The sequence below is a fragment of the Bos grunniens genome, chromosome 16 (genome assembly GCF_055505025.1).
Source record: "Bos grunniens cultivar Pamir isolate PY7600 chromosome 16, Bosgru_T2T1.0, whole genome shotgun sequence".
NCBI classification, from domain to species: domain Eukaryota; kingdom Metazoa; phylum Chordata; class Mammalia; order Artiodactyla; family Bovidae; genus Bos; species Bos grunniens.
The window spans coordinates 13787306-13806986 of record NC_141180.1 but is presented as its reverse complement, the minus strand read 5'-3'; the positions used below and the strand labels follow the sequence as shown (position 1 = coordinate 13806986).

The following is a 19681-nucleotide window of genomic DNA, read 5'->3' as shown; positions in this document are numbered from 1 at the left end:
CTTTGGTGACAAAAGGGGAGTGTACTGCTGGGACACAGAGGACATCCCCCACGGAGGCCACTTCTCCAAGGTCAAGAAACATAACTAACCTTCCACATACATAAAAACAGAAATCTATACAAAGACTTCCCTGGTGGTACTGTGGATAGGAATCCACCTACCAAGGCAGGGAACACGGGTTTGGTCCCTGGTCCAGAAAGATTCTGCACACCATGGAGCAGCTAAGCCCATGTGCCACAACTACGGAAGGGAGCCTGCAGATTCTAGGGCCCACGAGCCGCAACTGCTGAACTCACGTGCTGCAGCTCCTGAAGCCCATGTGCCTAGAGCCTGTGCTCTGCACTAAGAGAAGCCACCACGACGAGAAGCCCTATGCACCAAGCTAGAGAGTGGCCCCCACTCTCTGCAACTTGAGAAAGCCTGCACACACCAATGAAGACCCAGGGCAACCAAAGATATTTTTAAAAATAAAAAAGAAAGAAAAATCCCGGTGAAAGGAGATAACAGAGGATTATGTTCTAGACAAAGAACAAGATAAACCCCCAGAACAACTAAGTGACATGGAGATAGGCAATCTACCTGAGAAAGAGCTCAGAGTAATGATTGTAAAGATGATCCAAAAATTCAGGTAAAGAATGGATGCACGGTGCAAAAACCTGTAAGAAATTTTTAGCAAAGAGTTAGAAAATACAAAGAACAGCCAAAAAGTTGAAGAATACAATAACTGAAGTGAAAACACCCTAGAAGGAATCAATAGCTGAATAAATGAGGCAGAAGGGATAGGTGAGCTGGAAGACAGAATGGTGGAAGTCAGTACAGCATAACAGAATAAAGAAAAAAATGAGAAGAAATGAGGGCAGTTTGAGAGACCTCTGAGACAATGTCAGATGCACCAACATTTGCATTATAGAGGTCCCAGAAGGAGAAAAGGGAGAGAAAGGGCCTGAGACCATATTTGAAGAGATAATAACTGAAAACTTTCCTAATGTGCAAAAGGAGACAGTAACCCAAGCCCAGGAAGTGCAAAAACTACCATTGAGGATCAACTCAAGGAGGCATGCCCACACACATTGTAATCAAACTGACAGAAAATATGAAAAGGAACAAATAACATATAAGGGACCCCCATAAGGCTATTGTCTGATTTTTCAGCTGAAACTCTGGCTAGAGGAGAGTAGCACATTATATTTGAAGTGATGAAAGTGAAAAACCTACATGCAAGATTACTTTACCCAGCAAGACTCATTCACGTTTTGACAGAGAAATCTAAAGCTTTACAGACAAGCAAAAGCCAAAGGAACTCATTACCACTAAACCAGCTTTACAAAAAAATGCTAAAGGAATTGCTCTAGACAGAAAAGAAAAGTCTACAACTAGAAACAAGCAAATTAGGAAATGGGAAAGCTCATTGGTAAAGGCAAACCTACCCAAAAGGTAGGAAATCATCCACATTCAAATATGATATTGAAACCAGTAATCATGAGAGGAGGAGAGTAAAACTTCAGGATACTTGAAGTGCATTTGAAATTAAGAAATCAGCAACTTAAAACAATTGTATGTATACCTAGACTGCTGTATCAAAACTTCAAGGCAACTGCAAATCAACTCTGTAATAAGTATATACAAAAAAGAAAAAGAAATCCAAACACTGAACATAGCCATCAAATCACAAGAGAACAAAAGAGGGGAAAAAATGACCTTCAAAGGCAAACCCAAAAGAATGAACAAAATGGCAATAAGAACATACATAGATAACCATCTTAAATGTAAATGGATTAAATGCTTGAGCCAAAAGACATAGATACAAATGAATGAACGGGTGCAAAAACAAGACCCATATATATGCTGCTGAAAAGAGACCCATTTCAGATCTAGAAGCCATGAAGACAAAGTAAGGGAATGGTTTAAGAGATTCCATGTATATAGAAATCAAAAGAAAGCTGGAGTAGCAACAGTTGTATCAGACAAAATAGACTTTAAAATAAACACTTTACAAGAAACAAAGAACTATACTACGTAATGATCAAGGAATCAATCCAAGAAGAAGAGAGAGCAATTGTAAATATACATGCACCCATAGGATACACAATTGGACACATAGGAACACAATGCAAGAAATCATCCACATTTAAATATGATATTGAAATCAGTAATCATGAGAGAAGGAGATTAAAAATTCAGGATACTTGAAGTGCATTTGAAATTAAGAAATCAGCAACTTAAAACAATTGTGTGTATACCTAGACTGCTATATCAAAATCTCATATTCAAGGCCGTTAATAGACATAAAAGGAGAAATTATCAGTAACACAATACTAGGGGAGGACTTTTAACACACCCCAGTTACCTCAATGGACAGATGATCCAGGCAGAAAATCAATAAGAAAACATAGGCCCTAAAAGACACATTAGTCCAGATGAACTTAATTGGTATATATAGAGCCTTCCATACAAAAGCAGCAGGATACAGATTCTTTGCAAGTGCACATGGGACATTCTCCAGGATTGACATGCGGTACTTATACAAGTACAATCAAAGTATGTCCTTGGCCACAAAGCAAGCCTCAATAAATTGAAATCTTATCAAGCATCTTTTCTGACCACAGCATTATGAAATTAGACATCAACTACAAGAAAAAACTGCAAAAAACAGAAACACATGGAGGCTTAACATTGTGCTACTAAGTAACAAATGGATCACTGAAGAAATCAAAGAGGAAATCGAAAAAATACCTAGAGATAAATGAAAACAGAAACATGATGATCCAAAACATGGAACACAGCAAAGGCAGTTCTAAGAAAAAAGTTAACAGCTATACAAGCTTACGTCAGGAAACAAGAAAAATCTGAAACTACCTAACTTTACACCTAAAGCAACTAGAGAAAGAACAAAACAAAACCCAAAGTTAATTAAAAGGAAAGAAAGCATAAAGATCAGATCAGAAATAAATGAATTACAGAGGAAGAAAACAATAGTAAAGATCAGTGAAACTAAAAGGTGGTTCTTCAGAAAAGAATATATGTATGTATGTGTATAACTGAATCACTTTGCTATACACCTGAACTAAGAGAACACTGCAAGTCAACTATACAGTAAAATTTTTAAAAATAAAAATGTCAAAATATTAAAAGCAATAAATAAAAATAAAAGCTGATTCTTTGTAAAGATAAACAAAATTGATAAACCTTTAGCCAGACTCATCCAGAAAAACATGGAGAGAGGCCAAATCAATAAAATCATAAATGAGAAAGAAGTTACAGTCAACACCACAGAAATAAAAAGGCCCATACTAAAAGCAACTATTTGTCAATAAAATCGACAACCTACAAGAAATATGCAAATTCTTAGAAAGGTACAATCTCCCAAGAGTGAAAAATGAAGAAAAAGAGAACATGAACAGACCAATTTTAAATACTAAAATTGAATCTGTGATTTTAAAAACTCCCCCAAAAGATACCATATCAGATGACTTAACAGGCAAATTCTATAAAGCTTTAATAGACTAGTTAACACCTAAATCTTCTGAAACTATTCCAGAAACTTGCAGAGGAAGGAATACTTTCAAACTCATTCAATGAGGCCGCTGTCACTCCAAAACCAAAGATACCACAAAAAAGAAAAAATACATACAAATGTCACTGATTAATATATATGCAAAAATATTAAACAAATTACTAGCAAACTGAATCCAACATTACATTAAAAGGATCATACACTATGATTAAAATTCCAGGGATGCAAGATTTTTCAGTATCTACAAATCAGTGTGATACACCACAGTGACAAATTGAATTAAAAACTATATGATCATCACAATAGATGCAGAAACAGCTTTTGATAAAATTCAGTTCAGGTCAGTTCACTCAGTCATGTCCGACTCTTTGCGACTCCATGAACTGCAGCACGCCAGGCCTCCCTGTCCATCACCAACTCCCGGAGTTCACCCAAACTCATGTCCATTGAGTCACTGATGCCATCTAACCATCTCATCCTCTGTTGTCCCCTTCTCCTCCTGCCTTCAGTCTTTACCAACATCAGGGTCTTTTCAAATGAGTCAGCTCTTCGCATAAGGTGGCCAAAATATTGGAGTTTCAGCTTCACCTTCAGTCCTTCCAATGAATATTCAGGACTGATCTCCTTCAGAATGGACTGGTTGGATCTCCTTGCAGTCCAAGGGACTCTCAAGAGTCTTCTCCAACACCACAGTTCAAAAGCATCAATTCTTCGGTGCTCAGCCTTCTTCACAGTCCAACTCTCACATCCATACATGACCACTGGATAAACCATAGCCTTGACTAGATGGACCTTTGTTGGCAAAGTAATGTCTCTGCTCTTGAATATGCTGTCTAGGTTGGTCATAACTTTCCTTCCAAGGAGTAAGCGTCTTTTAATTTCATGGCTGCAATCACCATCTGCAGTGATTTTGGAACCCAAAAAAATAAAGTCAGCCACTGTTTCCCCATCTATTTGCCGTGAAGTGATGGGACCGGATGCCATGATCTTCGTTTTCTGAATGTTGAGCTTTAAGCCAACTTTTTCACCCTCCGCTTTCACTTTCATCAAGAGGCTCTTTAGTTCCTCTTCACTTTCTGCCATTAGGGTGGTGTCATCTGCATATCTGAGGTTATTGATATTTCTCCTGGCAATCTTGATTCCAGCCTGTGCTTCCTCCAGCCCAGCGTTTCTCATGATGTACTCTGCACATAAGTTAAATAAGCAGGGTGACAACATATAGCCTTGACATACTCCTTTTCCTATTTGGAACCCGTCTGTTGTTCCATTTCCAGATCTACCTGTTGCTTCCTGACCTGCATACAAGTTTCTCAAGAGGCAGGTCAGGTGGTCTGGTATTACCATCTCTTTCAGAATTTTCCACAGTTTATTGTGATAAAATTCAATACCCATTTATGATATAAAGTTCTCCATAAAGTGGACATAGGGGGAACTTACCTCAACATCATAAAGCCATATATGACAAGCCCTATTCACAGCTAACATACTACTCAATGGTGAAAAGTTGAAAATATTTCCTCTAAGTTCAGAAACAAGGCCAAGGATGAAGGATATCCACTTGGCACTTTTATTCAACAGAATTATGGAAGTCCTAGACATGTTAGAGAAGAAAGAGAAATGAAAGGAATCCAAATTGGAAAAGGACTAATAAAACTATCACTGTTTGCTGATAACATAATACTATACCTGCTGCTGCTGCTGCTAAGTCACTTCAGTCGTGTCCGACTCTGTGTGACCCCATAGACGGAAGCCGACCAGGCTCCCCTGTCCCTGGGATTCTCCAGGCAAGAACACTGGAGTGGGTTGCTATTTCCTTCTCCAGTGCATGGAAGTGAAAAGTGAAAGTGAAGTCGTTCAGTCATGTCCGACTCTTCTCGACCCCGTGGACTGCAGCCTACCAGGCTCCTCCGCCCATGGGATTTTCCAGGCAAGAGTACTGGAGTGGGTTGCCATTGCCTTCTCCGAATACTATACCTAGAAAATCCTAAAAACGCTACCATAAGATTACTAGAGCTCAATAATTTCAGTACAATTGCTGGACATAGTTAATACACTGAAATACTTTCTTTTTCTATACACTAACAGTTACCATTGCATCAAAAGAATAAAATACCTTGGAATAAACCTACCTAAGGAGGCAAAAGACCTGTATTCTAAAAACTATGAGATGCTGATGAAAGAAATCAAAGATAACACAAACAGAAGGAAAGATATACAATATTCTTGGATTATAACAATCAATATTGTCAAAATGAGCATACTATCCAAGACAATCTACATGTTCAATGCAATTGCTGTTGAATTACCAATGGCATTTTTCACAGAATAAGAAATTTTAAAATTTGTATGGAAGCACAAAAGACCTCAAACAGCCAAAGAAATCTTGAGAAAGTGAAACAGAGCTGGAGGAAACAGGCTCCTTGACTTCAGACTATACTCAAAGCTATAGTCATCAAAATAATGTGGTACTGGCACAAAAACAGAAATATTGATCAATGGAACAGGAGAGAAAGCTCAGAAACAAACCAACACACCTATGGTCAGTTAATCTACAACAAAGGAGGCAAAAGCGTACAATAGCAAAAATACAGTTTCTTCAATAAGTGGTGCTGGGAAAACTGAACAAACACATGTAAAAGAGTGAAATTAGAACATTCTCTAACACCATAAAAATAAACTCAAAATGGATTATAACTTAAATGTAAAACCAGATATCATAAAACTTTTTGGGGAAAACATAGGCAGGATACATAAATAGCAGCAATATCTTTTTGGATCCATCTCCTGAGTAATGAAAATAAAATTTAAATTAAAAAGAAAAATTTTTTAAATGAGATCTAAATAAACTTAAAAACTTTTGCACAGCAAAGGAAACCATAAACAAAATGTAAAAGACCATCTACAGAATGGAAGAAAATATTTTCAAATGATGTGACTGACAGTGGATTAATCTCCAAAATATATAAACAGCTCGTTTTCCTAAAAATGGGCAGAAGATCTAAATAAACATTTCTGCAAAGAAGATATACAGGTGGCCAACAGGCACATGAAAAGATGCTCAGTATCATTAATGATTAGAAAAATGCAAATCAAAACTACAATGATTTATCATTTCACACCACCCAGAATGGCCATTATCCAAGAGTCTACAAATAATAAATGCTGGGGAGGGTGTGGAGAAGCAGCAGCTGTCCTGCACTGTTGGTGGGAATGTAAACTGTTACAGCCACTATGGAGAACAACATGGAGGCTCCTTGAAAAGCTAAAAGTAGAGCTATCCTGCTTTTTTAGCTCCTGCAGCTTTATTTCTGGGCATATATCTAGAGAAAACCATAATTTGAAAATACACATTCACCCCAATGTTCATAGCAGTACTGTTTACAACAGCCAAGACATGGAAGCAACCTAAATGTCTATTGACAGATGAATGGATAAAGATGTGGCATATATATACAATGAAATATTAGTCATAAAAAGAATAAAAAAGGATAAAATAATGTCATTCACAGCAACATGCATGGATCTAGAGATTACCATGCTAAGAGAAGTCAGAGAAAGATGAAGTAACATGTGATATCACTTATATGTGGAATCTAAAAAAGATACAAATGAACTTTCATACAAAACAGAAATAGACCCACAGACATAGAAAAGCAACTTATGATTAGCAGAGGGAAAAGGGAGTTGGAGGGAGGGATAAACTGAGAAATTAGGACTGACATATACATACTACTATATATAAAATTGATAACCAACAAGGATCTACTGTATAGCACAGGGAACTATACATAATATTTTGTAATAAACTAAAAAAAAATAATCTGAAAAAGTATATATGTATATATGTATAATTGAATCACTTTGCTGTACATTGGATTAACAGCATTATAAATCAACTATACTTCAATAAGAAAAAGGTTTTTTAATTTGAATGGAAATTAATTCCCTGAAATAGTTGCCTGCTGTCATAACTGCTGGGAGTTTTCATGTACTACCAGGGGAATACAGATACCACAGTTTGAAACTATTGCTATAAAATATGATTCTTAACTTTGGGGCCTCAACATCCCTTAAATTATGTTGAACTCTATAGGCCCTCTTATCCAGAAAAGTCAGTCAATCTGAGTCTTGCTTCATCTCTCTTGCTAACTCGCACACACATACCTACATACTCAATGTACAGAAATGGTTTCATTTGCGGATCCCCTAATGCTTAACTATGGACCTCAAGTTTAAAATCATGGCTTAGAAACACTCATTTTCAGGGAACTCAAAAAACGTTTCTTTTGGCTTTATCTTGATGCTTTTTAATTTTAATGATTTAAATGTGGTTTTTTTTTTTTTTTTAACAATTTTGTGTAGAAAACAAAGAGCATTGCATTTGCATGTTTCCCCAATATCCTAGGGAGAGTACCCTACCTATAACAACTGAGGATGGATTCTACATAGTTCAGATTCAATCAAACTTGAATTATGGTTCTTGGGTCATCTATTTGATCCTGTTTTTTCCCTTTATTCTGTAAGTCTCCACAAGTCTTCCTTGAATGTATAACTTCTTTAAATTTCTACTACCCATCCTCCCACCCAGTAATTTGACCCTACAAAATATTAGGGAAAGATCAAGGATCATTCATGTTTTAAAGAGATTTTTCACTCCAAGAAAGGTTCACATGTGTCTTTTAAATTTTTAGCTTGTTTTTAGTGAATTTAAAGAATTATTGGCTTTACAAAACTCAAATGCATTCTATTTCCCAAGTATAAAAAAAAATTTTTTTCTTTGTAGCTTCCCTTCTACTTTCATAGCCCTTATTTTTCAATGTCTTTTCACGTGATTTTTAAAAAACTTAACCTCAGAACAATCAGTCTGGAAACAGCACACCAAAAATCAAAATCCCCACTTGGTGGGTGAAAAAGCTTAGGTGCAGCTATGAACCAAGTTCATTCTTGGGGAGGAGAAAGCTAACCCTCAGTATTCCAGGCAAATATCCACAATGCCTGCCCTGATGGCCTCTTCTGACCTTATTTGCTAATGCTGTCTGTTTCTTGTGCTGTTGTAGATATTGATGAGTGTCTGGAACAGAATGTGCGCTGTGGGCCGAATCGCATGTGCTTCAACATGAGAGGAAGCTACCGTTGCATTGAGACACCCTGTCCACCTGACTACCAACGGGATCCTGTGTCAGGGTATGTCTTGCTTTCTCTTCCCATGCATGCTTTTGAAAATCCTCCTTCCTCTCTCTCCTTGACCAACAAGCCCTGTCTGCAGTCATGTTTCTCACTCACAGGAAGTCAGTAATCCCTCAGGGGCTAGGGGTTTACTGTGTGTTCCTTCTTCAGAGAGTGGGCAAACAAACGAATTCATCCTGCAGCAGCGATTGCCAGCTTTGAGCTGCCAGGGTTTCCTGGAACAAGTCTGCTCAGTGTGTAATGCACCAGGCAACATCTAGAATCCCTCCTCAGCAGGGAGCATTTTATAGGGTGATAGAGCCGACCTATCTTTGAAATTGTCTTTTCTCTTGGTGTTGCCTCAGGGTTTTCAGGGCTCTCTGCTTTTAGAGCACTGGCTCTAAGAGGTACCACGGCTGTTAACAGTGATGAGTCATCATGACTCCATGGGAGTGTGGAGGAGACCAAGGATGAGTCAGTAGTCTGTCTGTTCATTCACATCTCATCTTGTTTACATATTCTGCTGTCTGAAACACTGTCTTTTCTGGTTTTGAATAAACTGCTTTGTTCTCTCCCTCCCCTTACAGAAACATTGCACTCCGTTTAGGTACCAAGTTGGTGGGGTGCTTGGAAAATGAGATAATGGCCATCGTGAATAGGCTCCACTAATAAGGAGGTAGTTCTGAAACCGAACTCTGGTTGGATCTCACTTTGTTTTCCTCTCAGTGGTGACTCCCATGTTACTGTAACATGGTCAAGTGTGCACTGCCCAGGATTCATCCAAAACCTATTTGTAATCTGTCTGAGGGGAATAGGGAAGGGGAAGATAAAAATTACAGACTTATCAGACTTTTAAAAATGCTATGAGAATCTGTATCTTCAGAACATGGTCCTTTGTGCATTTTTTTGTTTTACTCTTTATTACCAGTGATTTGGGGCACACAAGTTCAAAGTCATGACGACTCAAACAACTGCTGTGGGCTCTGGAAAAAGAAAATATACTATTTTTAATCTAAAATGATGTGGAAAGCAAATACCGAAAAGAAAGTTGTTTTTTTTGGAGTTGTAATTGACCTTTTATTTATTTTTAGAAAAATAAACCAATATCAATATATTCTATTTCTGCTTTCAAATAGTCTTAGGGTAGATGTTAACATTTTAAAGTCATTTGTAGTCCTCTCTTTAAGAAGTCCTTGTTTCCAATATATATGCAGATGTTTCTCTTTCCAAAACTGGCTTTTCACTTTAAAGATGTTCTGTGGTACTTTTTTCTGTGGTTCAAAAGCTTCTGATTTTAATGGAGCTGAGAGAAATATATGACTCTAGACCAGCACACTCTCATCGGCATCTGGCATCTGGTTTCAGTTAATAACACAGACCATGGGGTGAACCTTAGTATTTTGCAGTCAGACTGTCTCCTGCCTTTAATGCCCCCAAACTGTCATGGATCGTGATCACCTGCATCATGCCTTCTCCTGCTTCCAAGCCATGATAACTTTATATATTTCATGTGATTATTGTCCTTAGGTTCTGTCTCAAGAACTGTCCACCCAATGATTTGGAATGTGCCTTGAGTCCATATGCCTTGGAATACAAACTCGTCTCCCTCCCGTTTGGAATAGCTGCCAATCAAGATTTGATCCGGCTGGTTGCATACACTCAAGATGGAGTGATGCATCCCAGGACAACTTTCCTCATGATAGATGAGGAACAGACTGTTCCCTTTGCCTTAAGGGATGAAAACCTGAAAGGAGTGGTGTACACAATACGACCACTACAGGAACCAGAGACCTACCGCATGCGGGTTCGAGCCTTATCCTACGGTGCCAATGGGACCGTTGAGTATCAGACCACATTCATAGTTTATATAGCTGTGTCTGCCTATCCGTACTAAGCAGCTCTCCCAAGCGTAAATCCACATAAGTAAGCCACATTTACCATGGGAATTAAGTTCCCTGAACAGTTGCAATCTTTGCAACTTGAAAATGGTGCTGTGCTCTGTTTTGTGTGCCTTCCTTGGTACTGTTGAGGTATTTTCATGATCCCACCATGGTCATATCTTTTGGTAAGATCTAGAAAAGTCTTGTAGTATTTTCTTTATTTATTACACTGGAGCAGTTCCTTTGCAAGGATTATTCTGAACATTTAACAGGACCCATCAGCAATGTTTTATAGTAACATAGTAGCTAAGATAATTTTGTAAAAAAGAAAAAAAATTCAAAGCCAAGTGAATTTCAGCATTTAACCATTTTGAGAATAATAAAGCTAGGTGCTGTGTGTTTTGATCAAAGCTTACTAAGTAACTTATAAAGATACTTTTTTAAGTATTAATACTTTATATTAATAATAGGACTTACATACTTATTTTCACTTTAAAAAGGAAAGATATACCATGCATTATAGAAGTATAGTACAGCTTCTAGAAAGCTTTTTAATACCAAATGATGTTTACCTTGATTGAGCATCCAAAATAAGAATATTATTTTCAGTAACTTTGTGGAACCAGCTGAACCAGTTATAATAATAGAAAAAAATATATTTGTCCTCAGTGATTATGGCATGGGTCTTTGCTCTAACATTTTTGACATGGCTTTCCATTCAGTTAGCACCATAAATTTTACATTTTAGCATTCTTTAAATTTTCCTGTCAATTGGAAACAATTTTTTGAAACACCAATGGGACAGTTTTGTTTTTCCTGAAAACCTTGTATGTTCAAATTAGCATAATGTTAAACGTCAATACACTGTACATGGTGGTAACAGACTCTGGAAGCAATTGCCGAGATGTATTGAATTTTTATGAAGTGTACATATATTACCTTAGTGTGTATTTTCTTTATAATATCTTGATGGACTCTTTTATAAAGTTATTTTATAAAAAAAAAAATTGTTCCAGTAAAACCTGCCTAAATAAAATTTTCACATCCTTTTTAACTTTTTAAAAACCTAAATTTGATTTCTTGAACTCATAACAAGCATTAAAATTTATAGACATACATACACGTATGTGTCATACATATCATGATTTAATCATCATAACTCTTGAAGTAGTATTACTCACATTTTGTACGTCCACATCCTGGGGTTCAGATAACCTATGTAACTTCCTTAAGATAACACAGCTAATCAATGGCGAAAACGGCACACCTTCTACATCTCACAGTCCATTCAGTTCAGTCGCTCAGTCGTGTCCAACTCTTTGCGACTCCATGAACCGCAGCACGCCAGGCCTCCCTGTCCATCACCAACTCCCGGAGTCCACCCAAACCCATGTCCATCGAGTCAATGATGCCATCTAACCATCTCATCCTCTGTTGTCCCCTTCTCCTCCTGCCCTCAATCTTTCCCAGCATCAGGGGCTTCTCAAATGAGTCAGCTGTTCGCATCAGGTGGCCAAAGTACTGGAGTTTCAGCTTCAACATCAGTCCTTCCAATGAACACCCAGGACTGATTTCCTTCAGGATGGACTGGTTGGATCTCCTTGCAGTCCAAGGGACTCTCAAGAGTCTTCTCCAACACCACAGTTCAAAAGCATCAATTCTTCAGCACTCAGCTTTCTTTATAGTCCAACTCTCACATCCATACATGACCACTGGAAAAACCACAGCCTTGACTAGACAGACCTTTGTTGGCAAAGTAATGTCTCTGCTTTTGAATATGCTGTCTAGGTTGGTCATAACTTTCCTTCCAAGGAGTAAGCGTCTTTTAATTTCATGGCTGCAATCACCATCTACAGTGATTTTGGAGCACAGAAAAATAAAGTCAGCCACCGTTTCCACTGTTTGCCCATCTATTTGCCATGAGTGATGGGACTGGATGCCATGGTTTTAGTTTTCTGAATGTTGAGCTTTAAGCCAACTTTTTCACTCTCCACTTTCACTTTCATCAAGAGGCTCTTTAGTTCTTCTTCACTTTCTGCCATCTCATAGCTCCAAGTTAAATGATGTCCCCATTTCACGACAGTTTTCTTAAACAGTTATATTGCATCAAGTGATTGCATCTACCTATGATAGGTAATAAACTAGCAAAGGCCTAATCACAGCCTGTGATTGAAGGATTTTTACCTAGATCACATTATTCAAAGAAACCTAGAAAAATCATCTAGTCCACAGCCAGGCAGTCAGATAGGTAGTTATCTAAATCAGTGTTTGCCAAAGAAAATTCTACAGAACAATAGTCCAGTTAAGGTATTTTGAGTCAACTGAGTTCTAGTATCAAACAAGTTTGTGAAACACTATATAACATGTCCTCCTAAGTATTTACTATATATTAAGCAAATACTTAACTCAGCAGTGGCCACAGGACTAGAAAAGGTCAGTTTTTATTCCAACCTCAAAGAAGATCAATGCCAAAGAATGCTCAAACTACTGCACAATTGTACTCATCTCACATGCTAGCAAAGTAATGCTCAAACTTCTCCAAGCTAGGCTTCAACAGTACATGAACCGACAACTTCCCAATGTTCAAGCTGGATTTAGAAAAGGCAGAGGAACCAGAGATCAAATTGCCAACATCCACTGGATCACAGAAAAAGCAAGAAAATTTCAGAAAAACATGTCCTTCATTGACTATGCTCAAGGCTTTGACTGTGTGGATCACAGCAAACTATGGAAAAATCTTGAGAGATGGGAACATCAGACCACCTTATCTGACTCCTGAGAAACTTGTATGCAGGTCAAGAAGGAACAGTTAGAACTGGACATGGAACAATGGACTGATTCCACATATTGGGAAAGGAGTAAGTCAAGGCTGTAAAATGTCACCCTGCTGCTGCTGCTGCTAAGTTGCTTCAGTCGTGTCTGACTCTGTGCGACCCCAAAGATGATAGCCCACCAGGCTGTGATTCTCCAGGCAAGAATACTGGAGTGGGGTGCCATTTCCTTCTCCAATGCATGAAAGTGAAAAGTGAAAGTGAAGTCGCTCAATTGTGTCCGACCCTCAGTGACCACATGGACTGCAGCCTTCCAGGTTCCTCCGTCCTTGGGATTTTCCAGGCAAGAGTACTTGAGTGAGGTGCCATTGCCTTCTCCGTGTCACCCTGCTAATGGAACTTATATGCAGACTACATCCTGCGAAATGCCAGGCTGGATGAAGCACAAGCTGGAATCAAGATTGCCAGGAGAAATATAAATAACCTCAGATACACAGATGACACCACCCTAATGGGAGAAAGTGAAGAGGAACTGAAGAGCCTCTTGATGAAGGTGAAAGAGGAGAGTGAAGAGGCTGGCTTAAAACTCAACATTCAAAAAACTGAGATCATGGCATCTGGGCCTATCACTTCATAGCAAATAAATGGGGAAACAATGGAAACAGTGACAGACTTTATTTTCTTGGGCTCCAAAGTCACTGTAGATGGTGACTGCAGCCATAAAATTAAAAGATTCTTGCTTCTTGGAAAAAAAGCTATGACAAACCTGGACAGCATATTAAAAAGCAGAGACATTACTTTACCAACAAATGTCCATATAGCCAGAGCTACATGTTTCCAGTAGTCATGTATGGATGTGAGAGTTGGACCATAAAGAAGGCTGAGTGCCAAAGAATTGATGCTTTTGGAACTGTGGGGTTGGATTAAACTCTTGCGAGTTCCTTGGATTGCAAGGAAATCAAACCAGTCAATCCTAAAGGAGATCAGTCCTGAATATTCATTGGAAGGACTGATGCTGAAGCTCCAATACTTTGGCCACCTGATGCAAACAGCCAACTCATTGGAAAAGATCTTGATGCTGGGAAGGGTTGAAGGCAGGAGCAGAAGAGGATGACAGAGGATGAGACGGTTGGATGGCATCACCGACTCAATGGGTATGAGCTTGAGGAAGCTCTGGGAGATGGTGAAGGACAGGGAAACCTGGCGTGCTGCAGTCCATGGGGTCCAAAGAGTTGGACTCAACTGAGCAACTGAACAACAACAATGACATTAAGTTCAAATATCAAACAAGCTTGTGAAACACTACATAACATGTCCTTCCATTAAGTATTTACTATGATTACTGATACTTAAATAATCTACTTAAATAATCTTAGAAATTCAGTAGTAAACAAAATTTGCTCAAATTTTAACTGTTACCAAGATATTTAATCATAAACATTTTCCCCCAATATACTGTAACATATATATTGTGGTCTTCCCTGGTGGCTCAAAGAGTAAAGAATCCACCTCCAATGCAGAAGACCCAGGTTCAACCCCTGGATCAGGAAGATCCCCTGGAGAAGGCAATGGCAACCCACTCCAGTATGTTGCCTGGAGAATTCCATGGACAGAGGAGCCTAGTGGTCTACAGTTCACAGGGTTGCAAAGACTCAAACATAACTGATCAGTGAACACTTAATACAAGATATTTAATCACAAACATTTTCCTCCAAAGATTACAATATATCACTGGACTTTTGGAGAATACTGGTTTAATACAGTCAAGATATCTGCTCAATTCCTCAGTCCTTAGAAAGGACACTTTATAGCCTACTTTAGTAAACAATTCTAGCACATGATCCTGACCATCAAGCTTCTTCGTAAATTAAACCACATTGACTTCAACACCCTACTCACATCACTGGACAGATCATCCAGACAGAAGGTCAAGAAGGAAACACAGGCCTTTACATTATCGGATGGACTTAATTGACATTTATAGGACATTCCATCCAAAAGTAGCAGAATACATATTCTTTTCAAGTGCACATGTAACATTCTCCAGGATTGATCACCTGCTGAACAATGAAGCAAGCCTGAGCACATTTAAAATAAAAGCTTATCAGGGCTTCCCTGGTGGCTCAGACAGTAAAGAGTCTGCCTACAGTGTGAGAGACCCAGGTTCGATCTGACCACAATACTGTGAGATTAGACATCAACCACAAAAAAAAAAAAAAAACCTACAAAAAACATAAACACATGGAGGATAAACAATGTGCTACTGAACAAACAATAGATCACTGAAGACATCAAATAGAAAATAAAAAATATCTAGAGACAAATGAAAACAAAAAAAACATTGATCCAAAACCTGTGGCACAGGTAAAAGCAGTTTAAGAGGGAAGTTTATACCAATACCAGCTTACCTGAAGAAAGAAGAAAAGTCTCAAACAATCGAACCTTACACCAAAAGCAACTAGAAAAAGAGCAAACAAAATCCAAAGTTAGAAAGAAATCATAAATATCAGAGCAGAAATAAATAGAAACTAAGACAACAGTAGAAAAGATCAGTGAACCTAAAAATATTCTTTGAAAAGATAAAATTGATAAACCTTTAGCTATACTCATCAAGAAAAAAAAAAGAGGGTCCAAATCAGTAAAATCAGAAATGAAAACAGAACGGACATCACAGAAATACAAAGGATAAGAGGCTACTCCAGGTAACTATATGCCAATAAAATGGACAACCTACAAGAAATAGACAAATTCTTAGAAAAGTACAACCTCCCAAGACTGAACCAGAAAGAAATAGAAAATTTGAACAGATCAGTTACAAGTATTGAAATTGAATCTGTGATTTAAAATTCCCAACAAACAAAAGTCCAGAACCAGAAGGCTTCACTAGTGAATTCTATCAAACATTTAGAGAAGACTTAACACCTATCCTTGTGAAGGTAGTCCTAAGAAATGCAGAGGAAAGAACACTTCCAAACTCTTTCTAGGGGCCACCATCACCCTGATACCATAGCCGGACAAAGGTACCACAAAAAAAGAAAAATTACAGGTCAACATCAAGATGAACATAGACACAAAAATCTTCAACATAATAGCAGCAAACCGAATCCAATAGCAGCAAAATTCATACACCATGAACAAGTGGGATTTATCCCAGGGATGCAAGGGTTTTAATATCCACAAATCAGTGTGTTATATCTCATTAATACATTGAATAAAAGCCATATGATCATCTCAATAGATGCAGAAAAAGTTCACAAAATTCAACATCCATTTATGATAAAAAAAAACTTTCCATAAAGTGGGCATACAGGGAACCTACTTCAACATGAAGGCCTTATATGACAAACCCACAGCTAACATCATATTCAATGCTGAAAAACTGAAAACATTTTATCTTAAAATTAGGAAGAAGACAGAATGTTTATTCTCACCACTTTTATTCAACACCACATACTTCTGTAAGTCAAAGAAATGAATTCAAACTGGAAAAGAAAAGCTGTCCCTGTTTGCAGGTGACATGATACTGTACATAGAATATCATAAAGACACCACCAGAAAACTATGATAATAGAACTTGATGAATTGGGTAAAGTTGTAAGATACAAAATTAATACATAGAAATTTGTTGCATTTCAGTATACTAACAAAAGTTCAAAAGCAAAATTAAGGAAACATTGTTATTTACCATTACATCAAAGAGAATAAAACATCTAGAAATAAACCTACCTAAGGAGGCAAAAGACCTGTACTCGGAAAACTGTAAGATGCTGATGAAAGAAAACAAAAGATAACACAAAGAACTAGAAAGATACAGTGTGTTCCTGGATTTGAACAATCATGTTGTCAAAAGGACAAGGCCATCTGTTCAAGGCAGTCTACAAATTCACTGCAATCCTTATCAAACTACCAATTGCATTTTTCACAGAACTAGAAAAAAAATCTAAAATTTCATTGAAACACAAAAGAGCCCAAATAGCCAAAGCAATCTTGAGAAAGAAAATTGGAGCTGGAGGAATCAGGCGCTCTGGCTTCAGACAATACTACAAGGATACAGTCATCAACTGTATCAACAGTATGGTACTGACACACACACACACACACGAAAATACAGAGTAATGGAACAGGATAGAAAACCCAGAAATAAATCCATACACCTACAGTTAATCTATGACAAAGAAGCAAGACTATATAATGGAGAAGAGATGGTCTCTTCAATAAGTGACGCTGGGAATACTGCACAGTCACATGTAAAAGAATGAAATTGGAATATTTTCTAACACCATATGCAAAAGTAAACTCAAGATGGATTAAAGACCTAAATGTGAAACTAGATACTATAAAACTCCTAGAGGAAAATATAGAACACAGAATATTCTTTGACATAAATCGCAGCAGTGTCTTTCTGGATTCATCTCCTAGAGTAATGGAAGTTAAAATAAACTAATGGGGCCCAATTAAACTTAAAAGCTCTTGCACACCAAAGGAAACCGCAAACAAAATGAAAGGCAATCCACAGAATGGGAGAAAATATTTGCAAACAATGTAACCAACAGAGGCTTAATCTTCAAAATATACAAACAACTCATGCAGCTCAATATGAAAAATAACAACCCAATCAAAAAATTAAATATGCATGTGATACCATTCTAATGGCAGAAAGCAAAGAGGAAAAAGAATCTCTTAATGAGGGTGAGAAGGCGATGGCACCCCGCTCCAGTACTCTTGCCTGGAAAATCCCATGGACGGAGGAGCCTGGAAGGCTGCAGTCCATGGGGTTGCGAAGAGTCAGACACGACTGAGCGACTTCACTTTCACTTTTCGCTTTCACGCATTGGAGAAGGCAATGGCAACCCACTCCAGTGTTCTTGCCTGGAGAATCCCAGGGACGGGGGAGCCTGGTGGGCTGCCGTCTATGGGGTCGCACAGAGTCGGACACGACTGAAGCGACTTAGCAGCAGCAGCAGCAGCAATAAGGGTGAAAGAGGCGAGTGAGAAAAGCTGGCTTAAAACTCAATTCAAAAACCGAAGATCATGGCATCCATCCCATCACTTCATGGCAAACAGAAGGGGGAAAAGTGACAACAGTGGCAGATTTTATTTTCTTGGGCTCCAAAATCACTGCAGACCCTGACTGCAGCCATAGAATTCTAAGATGCTTACTCCTTGGAAGGAAAGTTATGACCAACCTAGACAGCATATTAAAAACCAGAGAAATTACTTTGCCAACAAAGGTCCGTCTAGTCAAGGCTATGGTTCTTCCAGCAGTCATGTATGGATGTGAGAGGTGGACCATATGGAAAGTTGAGCACTGAAGAACTGATGCCTTCAAACTGGTGCTAGGGAAGACTCTTGGACTGCTAGAAGATCAAACTGGTCAATCCTAAAGGAAATCAACCCTGAATATTCATTGGAAGCACTGATGCCAAAGTTGAAGCTCCAATACTTTGGCCACCTGATGTGAAGAGCTGACCCACTGAAAAAGACTGTGATGCTGGGAGAAACTGAGGGCAAGAGGAGAAGCGGGCAACAGAGGACGAGATGGTTGGACAATATTATGGACACAGCGGACATGAGTTTAAGCAAACTCTGGGAGATGGTGAAGGATAGGGAAGCCTGGCATGCTGCAATCCATGGGGTCACAAAGAGTTGGAGATGACTTAGCAACTGAACAACAACAAATCAAAAAATGGGTAGGAAGAAGACATACAGAGGGCCAATAAACACACGAAAAGATGCTTAACATCACTAATTATTAGAGAAATACAGATCAATACTACAATGAGGTATCACCTCACACCAGGCAGAATGGTCATCGTCAAAAAATCTACAGTATATGCAGGAGAGGGTGTGGAGAAAGGGAATCTTCTTGTACCACTGATGGGAATGTAAACTGATATAGCCACTATGGAGAACAGTATGGAGGTTCCTTAAAAAACTAAAACTAAAGTTACCATATGCAACAACCCCAATGCTGGGCATATACACCCAGAGAAGAACATAACTGAAAAAGACACATGCATCCCAGTATTCATCACAGCACTATTTACAATAGCCAGGACATGGAAGCAACCTAAATGTCCCTCACCAGAAGCACAGATAAAGAAGATGTGGTACATATATACAATGGAATATTACTCAGCCACAAAAAGGAATGAAAATGGGTCATTTGTAGAGATGTGGATGGACCTAGAGACTGTGATACACAGTGAAGTAAGTCAGAGAGATAATAAATATAAATATTGTATATTAATGTATGTATGTGGAAACTAGAAAAATGGTATAGATGATCTTATTTGTAAAGCAGAAATTAAGACAGGCATAGAGGAAAAACCTATGAATACCAAGGGGGG

At 38.3% G+C, this 19681-nt stretch overlaps 2 protein-coding genes across 20 annotated transcripts in view; one reads left to right on the top strand and one right to left on the bottom strand.

Moving 5' to 3' along the window:
- Positions 1–11625, top strand: part of HMCN1 (hemicentin 1) — a 537476-nt gene extending 525851 nt beyond the window's left edge. For all 5 annotated transcript variants that reach the window (XM_086343341.1, XM_086343339.1, XM_086343340.1 and 2 more), the window contains 2 exons: positions 8572–8698; positions 10208–11625. In XM_086343341.1, the coding sequence (XP_086199467.1) occupies positions 8572–8698; positions 10208–10574 (494 nt within the window). In that variant the 3' untranslated portion in view covers positions 10575–11625. The remainder of the gene's footprint in view (positions 1–8571; positions 8699–10207) is intronic.
- Positions 1–19681, bottom strand: part of LOC147356198 (uncharacterized) — a 75507-nt gene that overhangs the window by 48121 nt on the left and 7705 nt on the right. For 8 of the 15 annotated variants that reach the window (XR_015143100.1, XR_015143103.1, XR_015143099.1 and 5 more), the window contains exon 2: positions 15740–15789. The exons of the other annotated variants lie outside the window; for them this stretch is intronic. Coding sequence is in view for 3 of the 8 variants with exons in the window: in XM_086343346.1 (XP_086199472.1) it covers positions 15740–15789 (50 nt within the window). In the remaining 5 variants the exon portion in view is untranslated. The remainder of the gene's footprint in view (positions 1–15739; positions 15790–19681) is intronic. 15 annotated transcript variants of the gene reach the window in all.